Consider the following 21,175-nt stretch of genomic DNA (forward strand, 5'->3'; position numbering starts at 1 on the left):
GCAACCTACACCACAGCTCATGGCAATGCCGGACCCTTGACCCGCTTGAGCAAGGCCAAGGATCGAACACACATCCTCAAGAATCCTAGTAAGGTTTGTAAACCACTGAGCCACAATGGGAACTCCTTTAAGGCTAAAATTTGGTTAGATGATATGTGACCAAACTTTGGCAGGAAGTCCAAGAAAAATATTGAGAAGGATCTCTGCATCTCACTATAACAGCCCGAAGGACAGCATATAATTTCCTTTCCCAGAGGATAAAATAAACACTCTTAAGACAATTTCACATTTACATCTCTTTCCTATTATTAATTGACATGGTGGTCCTTTGATTTTATGAATAAGGGAAAATTTGGGGGCTCTAATAATATTAGTGAATCAGAAACTTCTCCTATTCAACTTATAGTTGAAACATTGAAATAAAAAAAACTGCCAGCTGGAGAACAGACTTGTGGTTGCCAAGGGGGAGGAGGAGGAGGAAGGAGTGGGATGGACTGGAAATTTGGGGTTGATACTAACTATTGCCTTTGGAATGGATAAGCAATGAGATCCTGCTGTATAGCACTGGGAATTATATCTAGTCACTTATGATGGAGCATGATAATATGAGAAAAAGAACGTATACATGCATGTGTGACCTTGCTGTGTAGTAGAAAACTGACAGAACACTTGTAAACCAGCTATGATGGAAAAAATAAAAATCATTAAAAAAAAAAAAAAACTGCCAGCAAGGATTTTAAAATATGCATATATTCTAATTAACTAATACAGGCTTAGACCATCTCAAAATTTTTTTCTTTGACTTATTTTTCATGGGCTTAATGCAATCAGTTCCTTAAATCAAATACTCTGATTTAAAAAAAATTTTTTTTGTCTTTTTGTCCTTTTTAGGGCCACACCCTCAGCATATGGAAGTTCCCAGGCTAGGGGTCTAATCAGAGCTACAGCTACTGGCTTACACCACAGCCACAGTAACGCCAGAACTGAGCAACGTCTGCGACCTACATCACAGCTCACAGCAATGCCAGATCCTTAACCCACTGAGCGAGGCCAGGGATGGAACCCGAAACCTCATGGTTCCTGGTCGGATTCATTTCTGCTGGGCCATGACCAGAACTCCCTGATTTTTTTTTTACTTTTTAAAGTTTTATTGTGGTAGATTTGATTTACGATGTCGTGATTATTTCTGCGGTACAACAAAGTGATTCAGTTACACATATACACCCAACCATTCTACTCTGTGATTTTTAATCATTATAAATATACCTTGGGAGTTCCCACTGTGGCTTAGTGGTAACAAACCCGACTAGTATCCATGAGGACGTGGATTTGATCCCTGGCCCCACTCGGTGGGTTAAGGGTCCGATCTGGCATTGCCACAAGCTGTGGCATAGCTCGTGGATGCAGCTTGGATCTGGTGTGGCTGTCGCAGTGGCGTAGGCTGGCAGCTGCAGCTCCAATTTGACCCCTAGCCTGGGAACTTCCATATGCCACAGGTGTGGCCCTAAAAAGTAAAACAACAACAACAACTTGGAGAGCAAAGAAAGAGCAACCATGGAGGTATTTCAGTGGCATCTGTGATAGAAGCCAGAGTGTTTTAGATAAATGAATGCCTACCAGTAAATTCTCAAAGACTTTGTCTTTTGTGTGTTATCAGGGAGTTTAGGGAAAACTTAAGTAAGTACATAGGATGATACTCTCATTTTGGTTTTTCTAGTTTATGTAAAAAAAAATAAAATCAACCTGGTTCCTTGTGACACAAGAATTTTCATGAGACATACCTCTGCTCACAGCCTTTCTGCTTGGATTTTGCCTCCTCCTTTCTCCTGGATGAAGGCATGTCTGGCCCTGGTTCATTTTTACACTACCTTTTGCTTTCTCTTTGCTCTTTATGGAGGCAGTAAAGGGAAGTACATAAAAACTTAGCTGTTTGAAAAACAAAACAAAACAAAGATCCTAGTACACAGTGGAATGTACCTTTAAATAAATTGAGCATAACTGAAGGCACTGAAAGACAAATAATATGTGCACAGCTGGGAGAGCAACGTATGTTATATATACATATCTGCCCATAATTTGCTATGTGTGGCCCTAAGTGTAAAAAGCATAGCAGATTAAACTAGGGTGTGAAATATCAAGAAGCTATTCCGTTTACTTAAAAACACATAATTTCAGTTACAGAAATAGAGTGCAGAATTTTTACTTTTAAAAAAAATTAATTTTGTGTCTTTCAAACCCAAGATATGCTGTCTTATTTTTCCCTGTGTCTAACATGTACGTGAGCTGAATGAAACCTGTCATTTTTTAAAGCCACATTTTAGTCTCCTAGATGGTACAGCATCATCTAAATGAGTAGGACAGAAGTCAGACTGCTTTGTTACAAAATCCAGAATGACAGGGACATATGTCATCACAACAGTCTGAAGCTATTTTCTGATATTTACTATCATTAGTCTCTATCTGATTGGAGTTTAATCAAGTTAAGAGCTAAAAATGTAAATTGGGGAAAAAAAAAAAAAACAACAAAAAACAACTAACCAAACCAAAAACCAAGTATGGGAATGGCTGCAAACATCTGTTTATATCATTCGATATATGTAAACAGAAGCGAAGTTTGACATGTCGTGTGTAGCCAGTCTATTACCCAGTCCCCTTTCCCTCCTCCACATTTCTCACATCTCTCCCTTTTCTCCATTTCTCCCACTGAATCCAATCCAACGCCCTCTCTCATGGATTGATAGAAGTACTCTCCTAACAGGTGTACCCTCCGCCCCTCCAGTCCTTTCTCCATCTTACAGCTAGAGTGATTTTTTTTAAAACAATAAACATAATCCTGTGTTTCCCCTACTTAAAGCTTCCGAGGTTTCCCATTGCTCAGGGTAAAGCCCCCATTTCTCACATGGCCTCTGAGGCTGAGTGTGAGCTGACCCGGCCTCCCTCACCCGCCCATGCAACCTCTTCCCATTGCTGGCTGTATTCTAGGCCCTTCTGGCAACCTGCCATAGTCCAGGCTCCGTCTCACCTCAGGGTGGTCCCATATGCCGGCCCCACTCCCTGAGGTCTCATCCCCCCGATAATTCCCATTCGTTTTGCCAAGTTTGGCACAAATGTCTCTTCCTCAAGGAAGCATTTCTTGACCCCTAAACTAGGTTAGGTTTCTTTTTCACATGAGCTCAGAGCATTCACTTGCTAAATATGTACATTTCTTTTTGTTTTAAAACATGAGGTTTTGGCACAAATGTTCACAGTCAAGAGAATGATAACAATCTTGAAATATTACTTTACAGCACCTGTTATGGAAAGGAAATCAGCACAAAGTCTTTCATATTAAGTCCCCAATGCCCACAGTGTAAAAGCACTTAAGTGTGGGTACTAAGAACATTGTGAAAGAAAAATGCAACTGTGGAATCATGTCTGCTTCTGCCTCCCTGAAGATACCACGCTACTTCATGTCCATGCGCCTTTGCACTCATGCTCGCTTTGCCCCCAAACACCCTTCCCTGAGGAACTCTCGAGCTCACCCTGCAAAACCAGCTCACCCATCCCTTTTTCCATGGAGTCACCACTGCCTCTTCCTTAGTAACCATTCCCTACTCTCTGCTATGTCTATGTTTGGTACCTCCTTCTCAGAGGCAGCCTGTGAGTCTTCTTTATATCCCTGGTGCTGAGAAGATCAATATATTTTAATTGACTTGAATCAGCTCCAGGAGAGTGATGAAAACCTCTGCTGGTGTCGAGAAGGGGAGAGGGAAAAGTACTCAGCTCAGCTTTGCAAGAAGGGTCCTATCTCTTCTTGCAAAACCGAGAGTTTTAAAAATCTCAGTTTTGCAAGAAAGGATAGGACCCAACAAAACTGGGCTCTCTGTTGATATCACTTGCAGCTGCTCTTGAATCAGCTTAGCCCCTCCTCACCCTCATGCTTCTCATGACACAGTGAAGTCATTTTTATATGAAGTTTAATAGATGAAATCTTGCACTTTAGATGAAGTCTTAGGGGGTCCACTCCTTTCATGTATTGGGGGGATGTGCATACCCTGTCTTTGTAGACACCACTGGCTGTTCATTTGGGGTGTGTCATCAGAGGACATGATTTGGTCCCTCTCAGGTTTTGATCCTTGCTGCTGTTTGGAGGCTCACATTTAACCCATCTGCAAAGGCTGGTTACGTGAATCAAGGGTGACCTTGGGCCGTCCAGAAAATCTGTTTAACAGAGCCCACATACAGAGTAATATGTGGAACCCGATGGAACAGATGGTAATATTGGCAATCAGAACCTTGTTTGTTAACAGTGATTACAACCATTCCCACCAGCACGACTTTTCATATGTCTCCGGGAGGTTTGTCACACCAAGGAAGACATACTGGTGACAGACACGCTGGGAGTGGCGAGGAGAGGAGCATGTGCCTCAGTGACTTGGAGCTGGCACGTTTAAGCCTCACGGACTCCCAGCAAGCTTATGCAGGTGTGAGGGGGAGTGGATGCCAGCCGTGATGATAAACAGGTCTCCGGGTTATCACAGCCAGATTTGGAATACTGTGAACAGGATTCCTGCCTCTCATCCCAGACGGTTTTTTCAACAAAGGTAATGATCCGAGAAGTTGAGGGTGTGGGTTAAATTGATCAGTTTCTGAGCCCCAAATGACTATCACCCCACAGAAGCCCCACAGCTGCAGAAGACTAATAAATGTGCCCCTGCCAACTCTGGCTGAACCCAAGGGTTGACAAAAGTAGCCAAGAGCATTGTCTCCTTTGGAAGAAATGTTAAAGAAGCTTATCCACAGTAAGGGAGAGAATCACAATTAACTACAGGCAAAAAACTTTAAATGGGGAGTGTAAAGCAACGTTATAATTAAGGTGAAATCCAGCCACAGATACAAATGTAGCGAGTTTTGCACCCTATAGCAAAATAAGAAAAAAATTCAAAAAAACTTCTTAAAGTATGTGAAACTGAATTGTTTCCATCATATCAATGTACCCTAGCAGGTAGGATTGGGGGACTTTTAGGATGTGCTTTTATGCTACAGTTGCTGTGACATCATGATTTTTCAAGAGAAAACTGCTAGTTGTACAGAGATGAGTACATGCCAGCCCTTCGCCTCCACAGAGAGCGTGCAGGTTTTTGTTACCAATTACGAGGCAGTCAATCAAAGTGCAGGGAAATCAAATGTAATTTTCTTACAAGTGACATGGAATCCTTATTGACCTATCTGTTCAGTCACGATACTTCACTTCCATACATGCCACCTTCTGTTTCAGAAAGCTGGAGTGCCTGCCAATAAGTAACTAGCTGCCATCAGGGAAGAACAACTGTCTTCAATTTTACATGGCTGACTTGTCTCCTGATAAAATAGGAATAATGGTCAAGGTGTTAGAACATTCATAATAAATGGCTTCAGCAGTTACCAAATGTTTCTGTTTAGCGTGGAAATCAGTCTATTTACATATCTGGATATGACAAGGGCCACAATCCCAAAGTAATTAGAGCTACCATGTTGTTGATTTTCTTAACTAAATAAGAAGGACGCTGCAATCTCTAGTGGGATGGTGCATAAACCCCCTCCTGGTCCTTCCTCCTCCTGGTGCCTTGTCTCATCAGCTCTAATGTCACTTCTTCAGAGAGACCTTCTTTGATGAGCTCTGTGTCATTCCTACGGCCCTTTTCACAGCCCTGGTGTCATGCATGCCCCTCTCTATGATATTGCGCTATTTTATGTAATCTTTATGTTACTGCTTCTGAAATCACCTTCATAAAATTACTCTGTGAATTGTCCATCTCTGTCTAAACTGTAAGTTTCATGAAAATGGTTTCTTGGAACCATTGTCATGTTCCCTACAATATCCCTAGAGTCTAGAACAGTGCCTAGCTCATAAAGAACACCCAAGTAATGGTGAAATAATTACAAAGGAAACCGGAATTCATAGCTCATAACTTCCTTAGTCTTTGGGATAAAATGATAAAAATGGTAAAGTGGAAGCTGTGTTTCAGACTCCCTCTGATACTGGATGGAGGGTAATCTTAGACACACACACAAAACGTGATTATCTAGATTCACTTATTTTTCGTTTTATAGTGAAGAAAGATAAAACTTAGCGTAAAACCTGCTCACAAAGCGAGTCAATAGCAGACACAGGATTAAAATCATGGTGATCTTTTAGTCCACTATCTTTTTTACAATGATCAATCTCTTAAGCTTTAAAAAGAACAGCATTTTTTAGGGAAAAAAAAAAAAAGCCAGCATCTATTTGGTTCACTTCATCATTCCTCAGGGAATGAGAAATGAGGCAGATTATTTAGACATATAGCACAGTGAGACATTCTTACTAACGGTTGGATACATTTTCCCCCCCTCGATTTCTTATTCTCTTTATAGGAGGAGGGGGAAGAGGAGGGAAAACAAGGAAAGGAACCTGGGAGAAAGGTGGAAGGAGGGAGGAAGGAAAGGAAGGGATGGAAACTCCTCCAAAGGTGCCTATTGGAGCTCAAGGCTCCCTGGTCATTCCAGTCTGGAGGAATCCAGAGACCACAAAGCAAAGGGAAACATTTTAGTGGGAAGATTGGAAGTTCAAAGTCAGGAAGATAGTGAGCAGGAGGCAGAGAGTGTAAAACCCTGGGCACCCCTCTGGATATGCATGGCAGACTGCCTGGGTGCAAAGTGTCCATCCCGCCACCGTGACCGTCAGCAGGGACTGTGCCTCTGTTTCCTCATCTGCAGAATGCCCATGTCGATAATACGCCAGACCCCAGAGGGCTGCTTCAAGGATTTAATGATACCTTCCACTTGAAGCACTTAGCTGTTACCGCCATCGCCATCAGCATCACTACCGTCACCACTATATCATCATCATCACTGTCATCACCATCTTCCCATTATCATCCTGCACACTCAGTGAGCCGCAAGGGCAGAGATTTTCCTGTATCCCGTCTCCATTTCTTGGATCAGGGGAAAAGAGGATCCTGTTTGTAAATTTACATATGTGTATAAAATTTTCATTCTCAGGTAATCTTTCAGCTAGGTGGTCAAATCGCCAACCCCTACATGGCTAGAGCTGAAGCAGTTTCCTTGAGAATTGCACCCAAGTTTCTTTGTTTAGGTAATCAATGAGCAATAAAGACCATTTTCAGGTGGAAGAAAAATCATGGCAAAGGGTAAATATAAAAAGTCAAGGAGGAGTATTCGTGGAATTTATGTCAGTTTTAAGTACTGCTTCACTTCGAAAGAGAGAGAAAAATCACATATAAAGATATCCACACTGTCTGATAATTTCATCTTTTAAAATCAGTAACGTTGCAAATTAAACCTGAAAGAGGTACCAGGAAATTTAAAATAAAGTTATACAAATGTCAGTCTCTGCTCTTTAGGTATATAAAAGCAGCATAGACAACTTTGTAACTGAACATTTCATGGGATTCACCGAGCCTCACAAAGCTGGCAGCTCTAATAAAATTCAAACCATTTGTGAAGGTGAACTAGGCATCAGCCGTCACAAAACGGGGATATGGAATCAACTTGTTTTATTGCAAAATCCAGCTTTTCATTCTACATATTCCTTCGGATCAGAGGCATCTCCCAGCATAGTTAGGAAAGAAGGAATCTAGGTGCTAAGGGGTAGACATAGAAAGAATCCACTAAGTAAGCTTGGATGGAAATAAGACAAGAATACAGTAAGATCCTGCTGTATAGTGCAGGGAACCATATCTGGTCACTTGTGATGGAACACGATGGAGGAAAATGTGAGAAAAAAGAATATGTATATGTGTGACTGGGTCACTTTGCTGTACAGTAGAAACCGACAGAACATGGTAAATCAACTATAATAAAAAAATAAAAATCACAAAAAAGCACTATACCAATAAATAAAGAAATAAATACAGTGGGAAAAAAAAGACAAGAATAATATTTAGGTTTACCATGAAGATACTTCCTATCTATTCTATCTAATAATTTCAGAGCCTTTTAAAATAGTGAAGAACACTTTAAATGAGCTCTTTGAGGTGTCATCTTGCATACAAATGTTTGAAACATCCTTAATACAAAACTGAACTTTCTAAAAGGTTATAAAATTAATTCAAGTTGTCTTGCAGGATTCTAATATTGCGACCATTCTAGTTCAAGGCATATGACAACAAAGTGATACAAGTAAGAATTTTAAGCAAAATAATCTTTTCTATTACACAAAGTCTAGAGCAGAAACTCTAGGGTAAGTACGATAACAAGATTAGTTTATGACGTTTAAGGGTATGATATTTATACTATATGGTTACATAGCACATCAGATATTCAGCCACGGGGACAATGAATGTGTCAAAATATTTTGAAATGATTTCACCTTAAAAAGAGACAAAGACAAGTGTCTAGTAACACACAGTTAGCAGTAGAATATTATCCCTTTAAAAGAACCACAATGGAATGCTTTCCAGATCACAATCTTTCAATAATGTTTTAAAATATTATTTAGGCACATTGAAAAGTATTTCAAATTAATGTGCATTTTCACTAAAATACACAGCAAACCATCCATTACCTTTTTTGCCCCTCCCCCAACTTCTTTCTAATCTGCCACTAGGGGTCAGTATGAAGACACAGTTCCTCCACTAGAAGACGGAAAGTGGAACTCTGAAAACATTTTCCCCGTAAAAACCCTAACAAAGGCAATAACCACACAACTATAGCATTATCAAGTCCAACGCATACATCATGTCTGTAACTGTGAATTGGAATTTTCTGTAAGACTGCATTTTAATGTTGAAAATCTACAGTGGGTTATTTCTATGGTCAATGTTTCTTTAATAAAAAAAAAAGTATTGTAAGTGACAAGATTACTTATTCTAAGTGAATCTGTGCACATTGGCCAAGACATATCATCTAGAACAGACGTTAGTCTATTTGCAAAGGGTGATGGTTCACATCTCTAGCAACCTCCAAGGCATATATCCCATCCCTTCCTCTAGAGGAACCGAGATGGAGAACTGACTTTTTCCGTGTTTTGCCAACATTAAGAGACGTGTTTTTTTTCTCCTTCAAAATGACTGTCATCATTCACTTGAGAGCTGGCGTTGCTGTGGCTGTGTTGTAGGCCAGCGGCTACAGCTCTGATTGGACCCCTAGCCTGGGAACCTCCATTTGCCACAGGTGCGGCCCTAAAAAGACAAAAAAAAATATAGGCAATTCTTAGTCTATACCTGAGTCTACAGAATAAACTAAAAGAAATATTTGTAAAAATAAATATACAAGTATATTACCTTCCACTAACTCTGTTTAATGGGGTGGGAAGGAGTTGTGTCACTGTGAAAAAAATGAAGTGCTGTCTTTTCTTGAAGTTCTGTATGTGGTATATATTTTAAGAATTTTCTTGGAGTTCCCTTGTGGCACAGCAGGTTGAGGATTTGATGTTGTCACTGCAACAGCTCAGGTCAGTGCTGTGGCACGCATTTGATCCCTGGTTCAGGAACTTCCACATACCACAGGCCAAAAAAAATTTTCTTTTCTTTACGCATCACATGGTTTTCTTAGCCACAATACCCCATGAATAATTAAGTCAATGCTTTATTTCTGTGTTCATGAAGAGAAATATTAATACCAATAATACAGAATGAGAGTTCATCCCATATATAATGAGCACATTGAAAAGTTCCGAAAGCAACCAAAATGCACGTCCCTATAATTGGGGGGCATTCTCTCTTTCTGGCATCCCTTTGGGGTGTATTCCTTACTCAGTTCCTTATTTCCTTTGTTGTGGTCCTGACCACAGGTGATATGATGGCAGGACAGTCCCTAGAGAAGAGTTTTTGGTCTGGTATTGTGGAAGCCAGCAGTGTCCCAGTAATCAATCAAAAAAAATTTTTTTAGGAGTTCCCGTCATGGCTCAGCAGTTAATGAACCTGACTAGTATCCATGAGGACGAGGGTTCAATCCCTAGCCTCACTCAGTGGGTTAAGGATCTGACATTGCTGTGAGCCATGGTGTAGGTCACAGCTGGGGCTTGGATCTGGCGTGGCTGTGGCTGTGGTGTAGACTGGCAGCTACAGCTCTGGTTCGACCCCTAGCTTGGGAACCTCCATATGTCGCAGGTGCGGCCCTAAAAAGACGAAAAAACAAAACAAAACAAAGCAAAAACCAGCTTTGACTCACTTCTCTATAGGTATTAAAATAGTTACAGTTATTACTTTTAATAGTTTAATTTTATTCATTGTGTTTTATTTTCTAAAATAATTGTATCTTTGCCAGAATATCTAGTTAGCAATTATATTATTTGCTGATCTTTTCATTGTTTACCAAAAGCCAAAATTTAATTAGTGCTGGCATTGGGAAATGAAAAGCATTGAACCCTTTTCATTCTTGGAATAGCTTAAAAACTCTAATTCTGATCAGATCCAACAGATGGCAGTGATGTTATAAATTAATAGCTTAAAATATTCTTATAATAGGTAGTCTCTGCCCCTCAGAAAATGTCACCCAAGAATAAATTCTCTCAGTACTTGCATAAATAATGTAAAACTTTGAAATGACTAATTGGGTAAAAGAGTACAAGGTAAATATAACATGCAATTTAGCCAAAATAGTACTTCCTATGTCAAAAATGAACAACTTTTCCCTTTCCAAAAACTATTATAAATTGAGAATTGTCAAAAAGAGTAACAGTGAACCAAAAAAGGGTAATGGTGTTCAAATTAATTAAGTAGATCACATTTTTATATAAAATTCATTATTGCTTCTGAGTTTCCATGTTCATCTCTTTCTTTCAATGGGGGTTATTTTAATCTCACTTTTTATTTATTCACTTTAAAATGATTTTACTTCCCCCCCCCATCACTTTAAATAAGTGAATCTGGCTATCTTTGTCTTCTCTTCTTATACCCTCAAATAGTTATTTTTATTTTTACTTATTGCCTTTTCATGTTTTTATCCACTTTGAATAACCTTTATTCTGCAGATAATAAAGAATGAAAAGTATGGCTAGAAGACTCTTAGAGCTAAGTTGTTTTCCACTTGGCTTCTGGGATCCAAATTATGTGAAAACAAACAAAACAATACAGCTGATCACTTTCTAAATTATGGGCATTGGTTGATGTCAAGGAGACCCTCTATTTTTCACTGTCCTTTTCTTTTTGGTTGTATGTTTGGTGTAAGCCCACTTCCCTCTGAATGCCTGCTGTGGATGGGCACTAGTCCAGAGGCTTGGTGTGTATTGGTGAATTAAACAGACAATGGTTCTGGGTGCTGGTCAGAGGGCAGGGGACAGAAAATAAATAGCAAACATAATGAGCAAGGTGTATGGTATGTGAAAAAACGACGATGAGTGCTGTGAGGAAAGGGCGGCAGGGAGGGAGGATGGTGTGTAGCGGGTGTGTGCAGATGTGCAGGTACGTGCTAGGTGGTGCAGTTGTCAACTCTGTGGTCACGGGTGGGCCTCTATGAGAGTGACGTTTGTGCAGACCTGAAGGGGCAAGAGTGTGAGCCATGGGCATCCTGGGCGAAAGACCGTTCCACGCAGAGAGGATGGTCATATAAAAGGTCTAAGCAAAATACCCCTGGTGTGCTTCAGAATAGCTTTTATTATCTGTCTTACTCTTCACTGTGTTCCCCAACACTGGCTTGTCTGTAAGTACAGGGATCTGTGTTAAATTATTTTTTTTTATTATTATTTTTTTTGTCTTCTGTCTTTTTAGAGCCATACCCTCGGCCTATGGAGGTTCCCAGGCTAGGGGTCTAATCAGAGCTGTTGCTGCCAGCCTATGCCAGAGCCACAGCAGCACCAGATCCGAGCCACGTCTGACCTACACCACAGCTCACAGCAACACTGGATCCTTAACCCACTGAGCAAGGCCAGGGATCGAACCCACAACCTCATGGTTCCTAGTCAGATTCGTTTCCACTGCACCATGACGGGAACTCCATATTATTTTTTTAAACTGCAGTTTCTCTTATACATAACTCAAACACCTGGAGACTTTAGCTATCCAGAATACACATAAGAACTATCAGGAAAAGAAAAAAACCAAAAAACCCTCTGAGGACCAAAATACCACTTAGAGAAGTGGCTTCCAGCCCTCCTGTATGGTGTTCATATAAAGTTTGATAAAGCTTGGTTAGCTAGTATCTAAGCTTTTCACTGATGGAAAGGGATTTGGAGTGAACCTTGGCAGGCTTGGCTCTGCCATCAGATCTACAGACAGTGGTGAACAGTAACACTGCCAGTCTCCCAATAAGGAGTCAATAAAATGTATCTACCTCCTTGGAGCTGCCTGGAGTCTATCCTCAGAGAGGGGGCTAGCACTCCCCCCTTTCCTAAGGGGTCCTGACTACACCACTGTGGAGCACAGGACAGCCACTTACTCAAAATGATAACCACAGCCCTCCTCCCATGCCCAAGCTGAACAGCAGTAGGATCATAAAATTGGGAGGGAAGAATTTTAGAAGAGTTCGATTCAAACCTAATGCATATTTTACAAAGCTTTGTTGATTGCAGACATAAGTTTTTAAATTTCCAGAAGACTTTATCTAGGAAGCCTTATTTACAGAGAATAGCAATTAGGCAAGATCTTTTGGTACCAATTAAAGTGATACTTGTAATTAAAGTTGAAAATCTGCCCCAAAGGGGTATGGATGGTCTGGTTATTTATTTATCATTGCTACCAAATTTCTCATCACCATACTCTTTTATTACATTCGAGTGTGTTTTTTTTTTTTTTTTTGTGAGAAAGCAAGACCTGCAAATCTGAATTCAGGTATTTTTAGATTATGTTATTTTATGTATATTATAAAATTATGTTTTTAGAGTATAAAACTTTGATTTTAAAAAAGCATCTGTCAGTTTTGCAAAAAGAGTCACTGCAGATTATGTTCCTCTTTTCACCAGTTGGTTTTTTTTCTTTACTTTTAGAAAATTTTGATTTTCCCACAACTTTCCAGGCAAAAATCAGTTATACAAAAGAAATTATACCAGCATTATATGTTGTCATAACACAGCAGTGCTACTCAATTTATGAAATGACTCTCCAGCTCCAGAAGGTACACTGAGTTTAAGAATTAGGAATCTATTTTAGGCGCATTGAGTGCAAGGGAAGGGGTTACATTTTAACAAACAAAATTAGAATTCTCAGGGCTTAACTGCATTTAAAAAAAAAATTACGCTAGCGATTATCAGGTATCTAAGCAGCTACCAAATGCACCTGGAAGATATTAGCACTGAGTTTTTGCCTTCTTCCGGTATTACTTAGATGTAGTGGAAAAGCAACTTTCCATTTCCAGCGACCCAGCTGCAAAGGCTCGGACTCACTTGGTCCTGTAGCACTTTGCTAGGAAAGGGATAAAATGGCCTGCTTCTAAAAAGTGATGCCAATGGGAGTTCCCATTGTGGCTCAGCGATAGCAAGCCTGCCTAGTATCCATGAGGATGCGGGTCTGATCCCTGGCCTTGCTCAGTAGGTTAAGTTTCTGGCTTTGCCATGAGCTGTGGTGTAGGTCACAGAGGCGCGGCTCGGATCCTGCATTGCTCTGGCTGTGGTGTAGGCCAGCAGCCACAGCTCCTATTTGACCCCTGGCCTGGGAACCTCCATTATGCCGCAGTTGCGGCCGTAAAAAAAAAAAAAAAGACAAAAATAAAAATAAAATATAACACAAATGAACCTATCTATGAAACAGAAACGGACATAGGTAACAGACTTGTGGTTACCAAGGGGGAAGGGAGGTGGGGGGAGGGAGGGATGGGAGTTACATGAAGAATGGATAAACTACAAGTCCTCCTGTATAGCACAGGGAATTAGATTCACTATTCTGTGATAAACCATGATAGAGAAGAATATGAAAAAGAATGTGTGTGTGTGTGTGTGTGTGTGTATTACTGAATCCCTTTGCTGTACAGCAGAAATTAACACAACTCTGTAAATCAACTATACTTTAATAAATTTTTAAAAAATTATCTGAGTGGAAAACACTTTTATTACAAATAACCAGTCATTTTGGTTGTCCCCTGCTGTGATTAGTTAGTTAACTCTGTGAGCCTTACTACAAGGATTGACAGCCAGACTTACTTGTTTTCCTTCCTTTTGATTGACTATAGATTCTTTCTCAGCATTTGGCACAAATAGGTCAAATCTGACTCTATTTCCTCCTCAAAACCATAAATTTTCAATACCTCTTAGGTCAGAAGGTCTAAACTAAAAGCTGTATACACCCTAAAAAAATCCATAAAACCACTTTCGTGCATGTCCTGTTTTCTTTACCTAATACAAATTGGGAAAAAGAAATCAGAATTTACAGTATAGAGTAGGTTTAAGAAATAACAGAAACTAAAATTTATAAATGATAAAATTAAGCTACAAAAATAAAGTTTATTGTCATAGGGGAAAACTTAGGCATCATTTAGTCCTAATGGACCTTCCTAGTTTGAAAAAACTGGCAGATGATAAAGAGTCTGATAAGGAGATAATAGAATCTGAAGGCAACCTCTTTAAAACTTACCATCCTCATTTTCTATGATTTTATATAAAACTGTGAAATGCTATAAGCCAGGCAAACTCATATCAAATCAAGACAGCTATACACTCTGGAGGCCTATTAGATTATTCTAGATAATGTATAAATTTAAGGCAGGGAAGAGAGAAGTGTTTTTGTGTCACTGACAAAGTTTTTGCACTGGTATAACTATACTGGAAAAATCACTGAATATGCTATTTTCAAATTGCCACTTACTATGACCCAATATTCTAGAAATATATGTGCTTTGATACAATGATGATGACTCTGAGTTAGAAAATTATTGTGTCAAAGATTGTAGCTATTAAAGGAACACAATTTTGCTTTGATGTTTATGGATTTTTGGTTGTGTTTTTTTATTGAGTATTGCTAGATTTTTTAGTCATTCCTTTAAGGTCTTATAATGTATTTGGGTGGGAGTAAACTAAAAGCAAGAAAGGATGAGAGATAAAGTATATGATGGGGGTGAAGGATTTATTTCCTGTTAGAAAAGGGTAATTTTAGCCACAATGCCACAGAACCATAATATATGAAAATTAAAAACTAACATACTGGAGTTCCCTTCATGGCTCAGTAGTTAATGAACCTGACTAGTATCCATGAGGATGCAGGTTTGATTCCTGGCCTTGCTCAGTGGGTTAAGGATCCGGCATTGCCGTGAGCCGTGGTGTAGGTCGCAGATGTGGCTCGGATCCCGTGTTGCTGTGACTGTGGTGTAGACTGGCAGCTACAGCTCTGGTTCGGCCCCTAGCTTCGGAACCTCCATATGCCACAGGTATGGACACAAAAAAGGAAAAAGAAAAAAAAAACAAAAAACAAAAAAACCCTAACATACTACGATGGTTAATTTTGTGTGTCAACTTGACTGGGCCGAGGGATACCCAGATAGCTGGTAAAACATCACTTCTGAGTGTGTCTGTGAGGGTGTTTTTGGAAAAGGTCAGCATTCGAATCAGTCGACTGAATAAAGATCCCTCTTATCAATGTGAATGGGCAGCATCCAGTCTGTTGACGGGATGACCATCTTCTCCTGTCCTTGGATAGCAGTGTGCCTGGTACTCAGACTGGGACTGAATTTCACCAGTATCTTTCCTGGTTCTCCAGGTCACAGATGGTAGCTCCTGGGATTCCTTGGCCTTATAAGCCAATCTCTGTAATATATCCCATATCTACCTCCTATGGTTCTGGTTCTCTTGAGAGTCCTAACACTCATGCCATATTTAAGGAGTGTAAATAATTTTTTTTTTACTTATTTCTTCCATTAGAATTAATTTTACTGAGGTAATCTTGGTTTGTAGCATTATATAAATTTCATGTGAACATTATATTTTACTTCTGTATACCCTACAGTGTGCCAACCACTCCAAATTTTCCATCAGTTGCTGTACAGTTGATTCCCTTCACCCATCCCACCCTAACCCCCCTTCCCTTCAGCTAACCACTGGTCTGTTCTTTGTATCTATGCATTGTTTTTGTTTGGTTTGGCTTGTTCATTTATTTTGTTTGTTTTTGATGGTCCACATATGAGAGAAATCATACAGTATTTGTCTTTCACCATCTGACTTATTTCCCGGAGCATAATATCTTTAAGGCCCATCTATGTTCTTGCCAAATTATTTTTTATTTTATTTTATCAAATAATTTTATTTATGAAAGTTGCCTTCTCGATAGTCTTACTGTTTTATTAGGCAACCTTATCTTCTGTAGAGGAAATAGCACAGGCTTTGGAGTTCAACAGACCTGGCTTTAATTTCCAGCTCAGCTCTTTTAATGAATATGTGTACCCAGGAAAATGAGGGAAACTTGCAGAGCCTCGGTTTCCTCATTAGTGGATGGATTACCTCGATAATTAAAATTTTAAATGAATATAAATCACATGCCACACTGCTTAGAATACAGAAGGCGCTCCTTTTCAGCCACTCTCCATAGTATTTGGCTATAATTATATGTTGTCTTCAATGGGCTTTTTATATGTTTCTCCACCTCTCCAAAGTTTATGTCCTTTTTAAATGGATCTTTTAAATTTTTTTTCTAGATTTCCCAATATCTATAGAGTGCTGTCCTTAATATGCCCAGCATTATCCAGTTTTCTTTGTCCTGGAACCTTCTACCAGGGTTAGCCTATTACCAGAATCAAATGGCCTGCATATTTTCCCAACAAGCCCAGAAACCCTCAAGATTTTGTAATGTCTTTTGGAAAATGGGCCTATGTGCTGACTTTTATTTTCATAAGGGTTCCTGAGGAATAATCCATATAGAAGCATCTGAAAGAATATGTAAACTGCCTTGAAAGCGAGGATATTACAACCATCACATCTTGGACTCTTAAGTATCCTGCAGCAAGTCCATGCCAAATGAGCCTTTCTGTACTTACCTTGCATTCGCAGGATGGCAAGTGGTCAGATTAGCCAGGGCGAGGGCTGCAGCTTCCCTCACCTCTTCATTGTCACTTTTTAGCAACTGAATTAACTGTGGGATCCCTACAGGAAAAGAAAGGTAAAAGGGGATAGAACAGATGTCCATGTGAACTAGAACATGGTAACGTACAAATATTCAAGGTGCTTTTTTTTTTTTTTTTTTTTTTTTTTCCAGTTTGCTTACCCTGATTATTGAAAAATTCTTTGCTGCCCAAATTCTCACACATGGCCGAAATAGCTTGGGAAGCGGCAATTTTAGTTCCATCATTTTCAGAACCCAAAAGGGTTACAAGGCATTTTTCAACCTCTTGTTCGTGAAAAAGTTTTCTATTTTCAGCTTTCATAAACCAAAGGGGAAACAAAAATCAGAATTTTGCTGTAAAAGTGTGCAAGTATAAAGACTTCCCCTTCCAAAATACAATAGGAATTTATACTATTTTGTTAGCTTTAGTCACAGCCTAAGCAAAATACACATATACCTACTTAACCTTTACTACACAGTGATTATGCAAAATGAATTATGGATACTGCATTCTTTTCATATTCCCTTATATGATATCAATACTATGGCAGAGAAAATTCCATCATAAGGGAGAGGCAAGTTTCAGATTTGGCAAGAACTTATTTAACACTAAACATGTGCCTGGCATGGTGCTGTGTTCACACACGCTGTATTTTCACTGAGCACAAAAGCCTGTTTATTTTAAATACCAAACCCAATATTTGAAGAATGCCTCAGATGTACAAACTGGTGAGCGGGACGCTCAAGAGAAGCCCAGAGATGAGGAGAAAGTCAAAATGAGTAATAAAGTATGATCCCAAGTCTTAAAGAATTTATAGTCATCTTTTATCTTGTGACAATACATGCCGTCACAGCAAAAGTTAAAAGAATTACTTAATTGCTATGTTGCCATAAACATAATCTAAACCAACATTAGCACAGTTTTGTTTGAAGACAAAGTCATGACTTCAAGTACATACCATGACATTCACCCCACTATAAAACACTAAATTAAAAAACCAAAGTATTTTTAATGTTTTTTGTTTCCTAATGTTTTTCTCTTGATTCAGTTTAATTTTTTAATGTGACAATCTCATTACTATACAAATATTGCATTGAATTCAATTAGAACATTAAGCAATTTTTGTGTTTCATAGTTCTAAATAAATTATGACTTATTAAAAGCATGTACTAGAAAAAAATATACATATTAAACCAAATTCAATTTTAATCCTATAATAAGAACCAGAGACAAGCTGGAAAAGAAACAGCTTACAAATAATTCCTTGCTAGTTTATTTACAGTTCCTTAGAAAACTTTGTCACAGGTTTGATTCTCATCAGTTCACCTTTATGAAGTCAATGTAGATACTTAAAATAGAAGAATGTGTGATAGAGGCTCTTAAGGATATTGACATCTAAGAGAATAATATTCTGTTAGAACAAAGATCTCTGAGAAGAATACTTAGATTACATCTACATGTGAAACTAATTCATGACTTATATACATTTTAATTAACTTTTTCCCCAGAGATGTCTTCAGAAATTATAGCAACTTGGTTTCCACTTGTCAGTTAACACATGATTTCTGTCTTCTTTCACCATGGTTTTTAAAACTCACCCTTTTTCACAGAAGCAGTATCATGGTCAGATGTCACTATTTGCAAATAGTCTTTTGGCCTTTGTTCCTCTGATACAGGGATGTTTGCCCAGGAATCTGGCCATCACTGGCACCAGCTAAGTCACTAACACTCCTGTTCATTCATCTTAAACCAATCATGAACCATGTCCTGTAATCCTATCATTTTAATCCTTTGCTCCTTTCATTTAAAATTGGAATTCAGTCAGGCCATAACTGTTTCATTAAAACGCTGTGATTAACACTTACATCTCAAGAATGTGGCCCCGAGAATGCTTTAAAATATATGTAGTCTTCATTAGTTTTCCATGAATAAACAAGATCTCAAACTTTTCCGGAACTTCTGACTTAAAATACTCAGATTTATAATTAAGATTTCCCTGACGGTGCTAAGCCAACCTTCCTAAACAGAACACCCTGAGCATGGATTCTATCAGGAAAATTGACCAATGGTGTGTCCACAATTATTGGAATGACTTTTTAAAAAATAATTTAAATACCGTGGGCAATTAGTTTCTCAACCCTGCTGGGAGTGTTCTCAAAATCCAGCTGTGTTCACCAAACCTCAAAAGTGCTGACTGCAGCGTGGCTATAATAGATTTAAAAGATGAATTAACATATTAACCAAGCACCGTCATTGAATTGCTACACCGAGAAGGATTTATGTTTTAATTACACAGATAATAAAGATGGCAAGGTAATTATGACAGTAACAGAGTAATGTCCTTTAAAAATAGTATTTGTTCAGTATCACTAAAAAGAAAAGCTTGAGGTGTTGTATCTGAAAATAAATCTATATGCACTGATGCTTTTCTTTACCCATTCTCAGAAGTTGCTATCAGCCACCCGTGCTCCTGCTGAGATGTTAATGCCAGTTCATAAACCTCCTGGCAACATAGTAATTAACACTTTCCTCCTCCTGGTGCCAGGTCAAAGGCATACTGATTTAGAGGTGCATGATAAAACTTTACTCAGCAAACAAAACTTAAAAGAGTTGGAGTTCCCTTGTGGTGCAGCAGGTTAAGGATCTGGCATAGTCACTGTACTGGCTAGGGTAGCTGCTATGGCTCAGGTTTGATCTCTGGCCCGGGAACTTGCACATGCCAAGGGCTCAGCCTCCTGCAAAAAGAGTGTACATTATGTGATTTTGTTTCAACTGTGTTTTTGACATGCAGTGACAATGCATTCCCTAGCCTATAAAATTTTTTTGATGATGATGGAAAGTAATAAGGGAATGTTCTAAATGAATCCTGATGGTTACATTGTTCTTAATAACAATATAAGGAGCAATCTCTGTTGAAACCTACTTCTGAATGGAGTTTTCTTTTTTTTTCTTTTTTCATTTGTCTTTATTATTTATAATGATTTTTATTTTTGCCATTGTAGCTGGTTTACCATGTTCTTTCAATTTTCTACTGTACAGCCAGATGACCCCTGAATGGAGTTTTCTAATTGTGTGAAATTACTTTAAAACTTCTTCCTGGTGGAGTTCCATGGTGGCCTAGGGGTTAAGGATTTAAGCATTGCCATTGCATGCCTCGGGGCGAGGCCAAAAAACCCCAACAAACTTCTTCACGGTTATTTGCTCTCATTAGAGAATTATGAGGAGATTATTTTGTTAATCCTTATTAAGATTTTAGAGTTCATCATCTTACTCATACAAAATAAGGCATGCCTAATTAATCTAGCTGGGTCTGGCCACCAGTTGATATAAAAAGGAGTAGACAAGAAATATAGGTAGGATCTGAAAAAAAAGGCAGAGTCTGGAATGGAGGCTGCGGGGAAGAGGTGGTTTCTGTGGATCTGGCCAGGTGAGCAGCTTTAGGAGGTAAATAAAGCAAGAAAAACAGAGGGAATGATCAGGTAAAAGAGGAGAATGCTGATCTATCCTCTATCACTGGTGCTGGGGAGCAGGATACTGTTTCTGTCCTGGTGTTGTGTTCTGGACAGAATTGGGCAGCTCCCCCGACCAGTGTTCTGGTTAAGGTAGTTCAGAGTCCTTAGGGGAATTCTGCTTCTGGATAAGCCTGGAAAGGAGGGATGATCTCTGCGCCCTGTTCTTCCAATCAGGAGAGGGTTCATTCCGGGGGGCTTATTGGGGTATGTGATTACAGAGAAAGCTTGAATCTTTGTGGGGCCATCTATCTTTTTAGAGGCTCCCAGAATCAAGCTTCCAGAGCAGGTATCTCTTAGGCCATAAGAACCCTGAAGCATCTCTGCATCCACTGGATTTGAAGATTCATCTGACATTTTTTTTTTTTCCAGGGTTTGTATAGTCGCCTTAGGTGGAAATAATTTAGGAAGAGAGACCATGCCAGAAAGGATAGAGGAAGGTTCCCACTGGAGGAAGCTGAATTATGAAATGTAAGCTTTTACAAGTTATAGGCGGAATCTGCAGGACAGTGGTGAAAGGTCTCTACTGTAACACAGTCAGGCAGGTGGTCAAGTGATATTATTGAGTAGATGTAAATCTCATTTCTTCTGGATAAATGGGTTTCTGCTAAACAATGCAAGTTAACTCTTGTGTTCTGCTTGCTTGGTATTGAAAATAGTGGGGTCACCTCGCCTTAGCTGAAGCAAAAGGTATGATGTGAGGAAACGGATGGCGTATTTAAAGCAGGGTGGGCTATACTAGGTGAAAG

At 39.2% G+C, this 21,175-nt stretch overlaps 1 protein-coding gene across 3 annotated transcripts in view; it reads right to left on the reverse strand.

Moving 5' to 3' along the window:
- ARMC3 (armadillo repeat containing 3) overlaps positions 1-21,175 on the reverse strand; it is an 89,262-nt gene that overhangs the window by 34,137 nt on the left and 33,950 nt on the right. For all 3 annotated transcript variants that reach the window (XM_013980262.3, XM_005668154.3, XM_013980261.3), the window contains exons 9-10: positions 17,079-17,231; positions 16,852-16,957 (exon numbers count right to left, since the gene is read on the reverse strand). In XM_013980262.3, the coding sequence (XP_013835716.2) occupies positions 16,852-16,957; positions 17,079-17,231 (259 nt within the window). The remainder of the gene's footprint in view (positions 1-16,851; positions 16,958-17,078; positions 17,232-21,175) is intronic.

The sequence above is a fragment of the Sus scrofa genome, chromosome 10 (genome assembly GCF_054392235.1).
Source record: "Sus scrofa isolate SSC_HxYL_T2T_F1_AM1 chromosome 10, Sscrofa_HxYL_maternal_Yorkshire_Landrace_v2.0, whole genome shotgun sequence".
NCBI lineage: Eukaryota > Metazoa > Chordata > Mammalia > Artiodactyla > Suidae > Sus > Sus scrofa.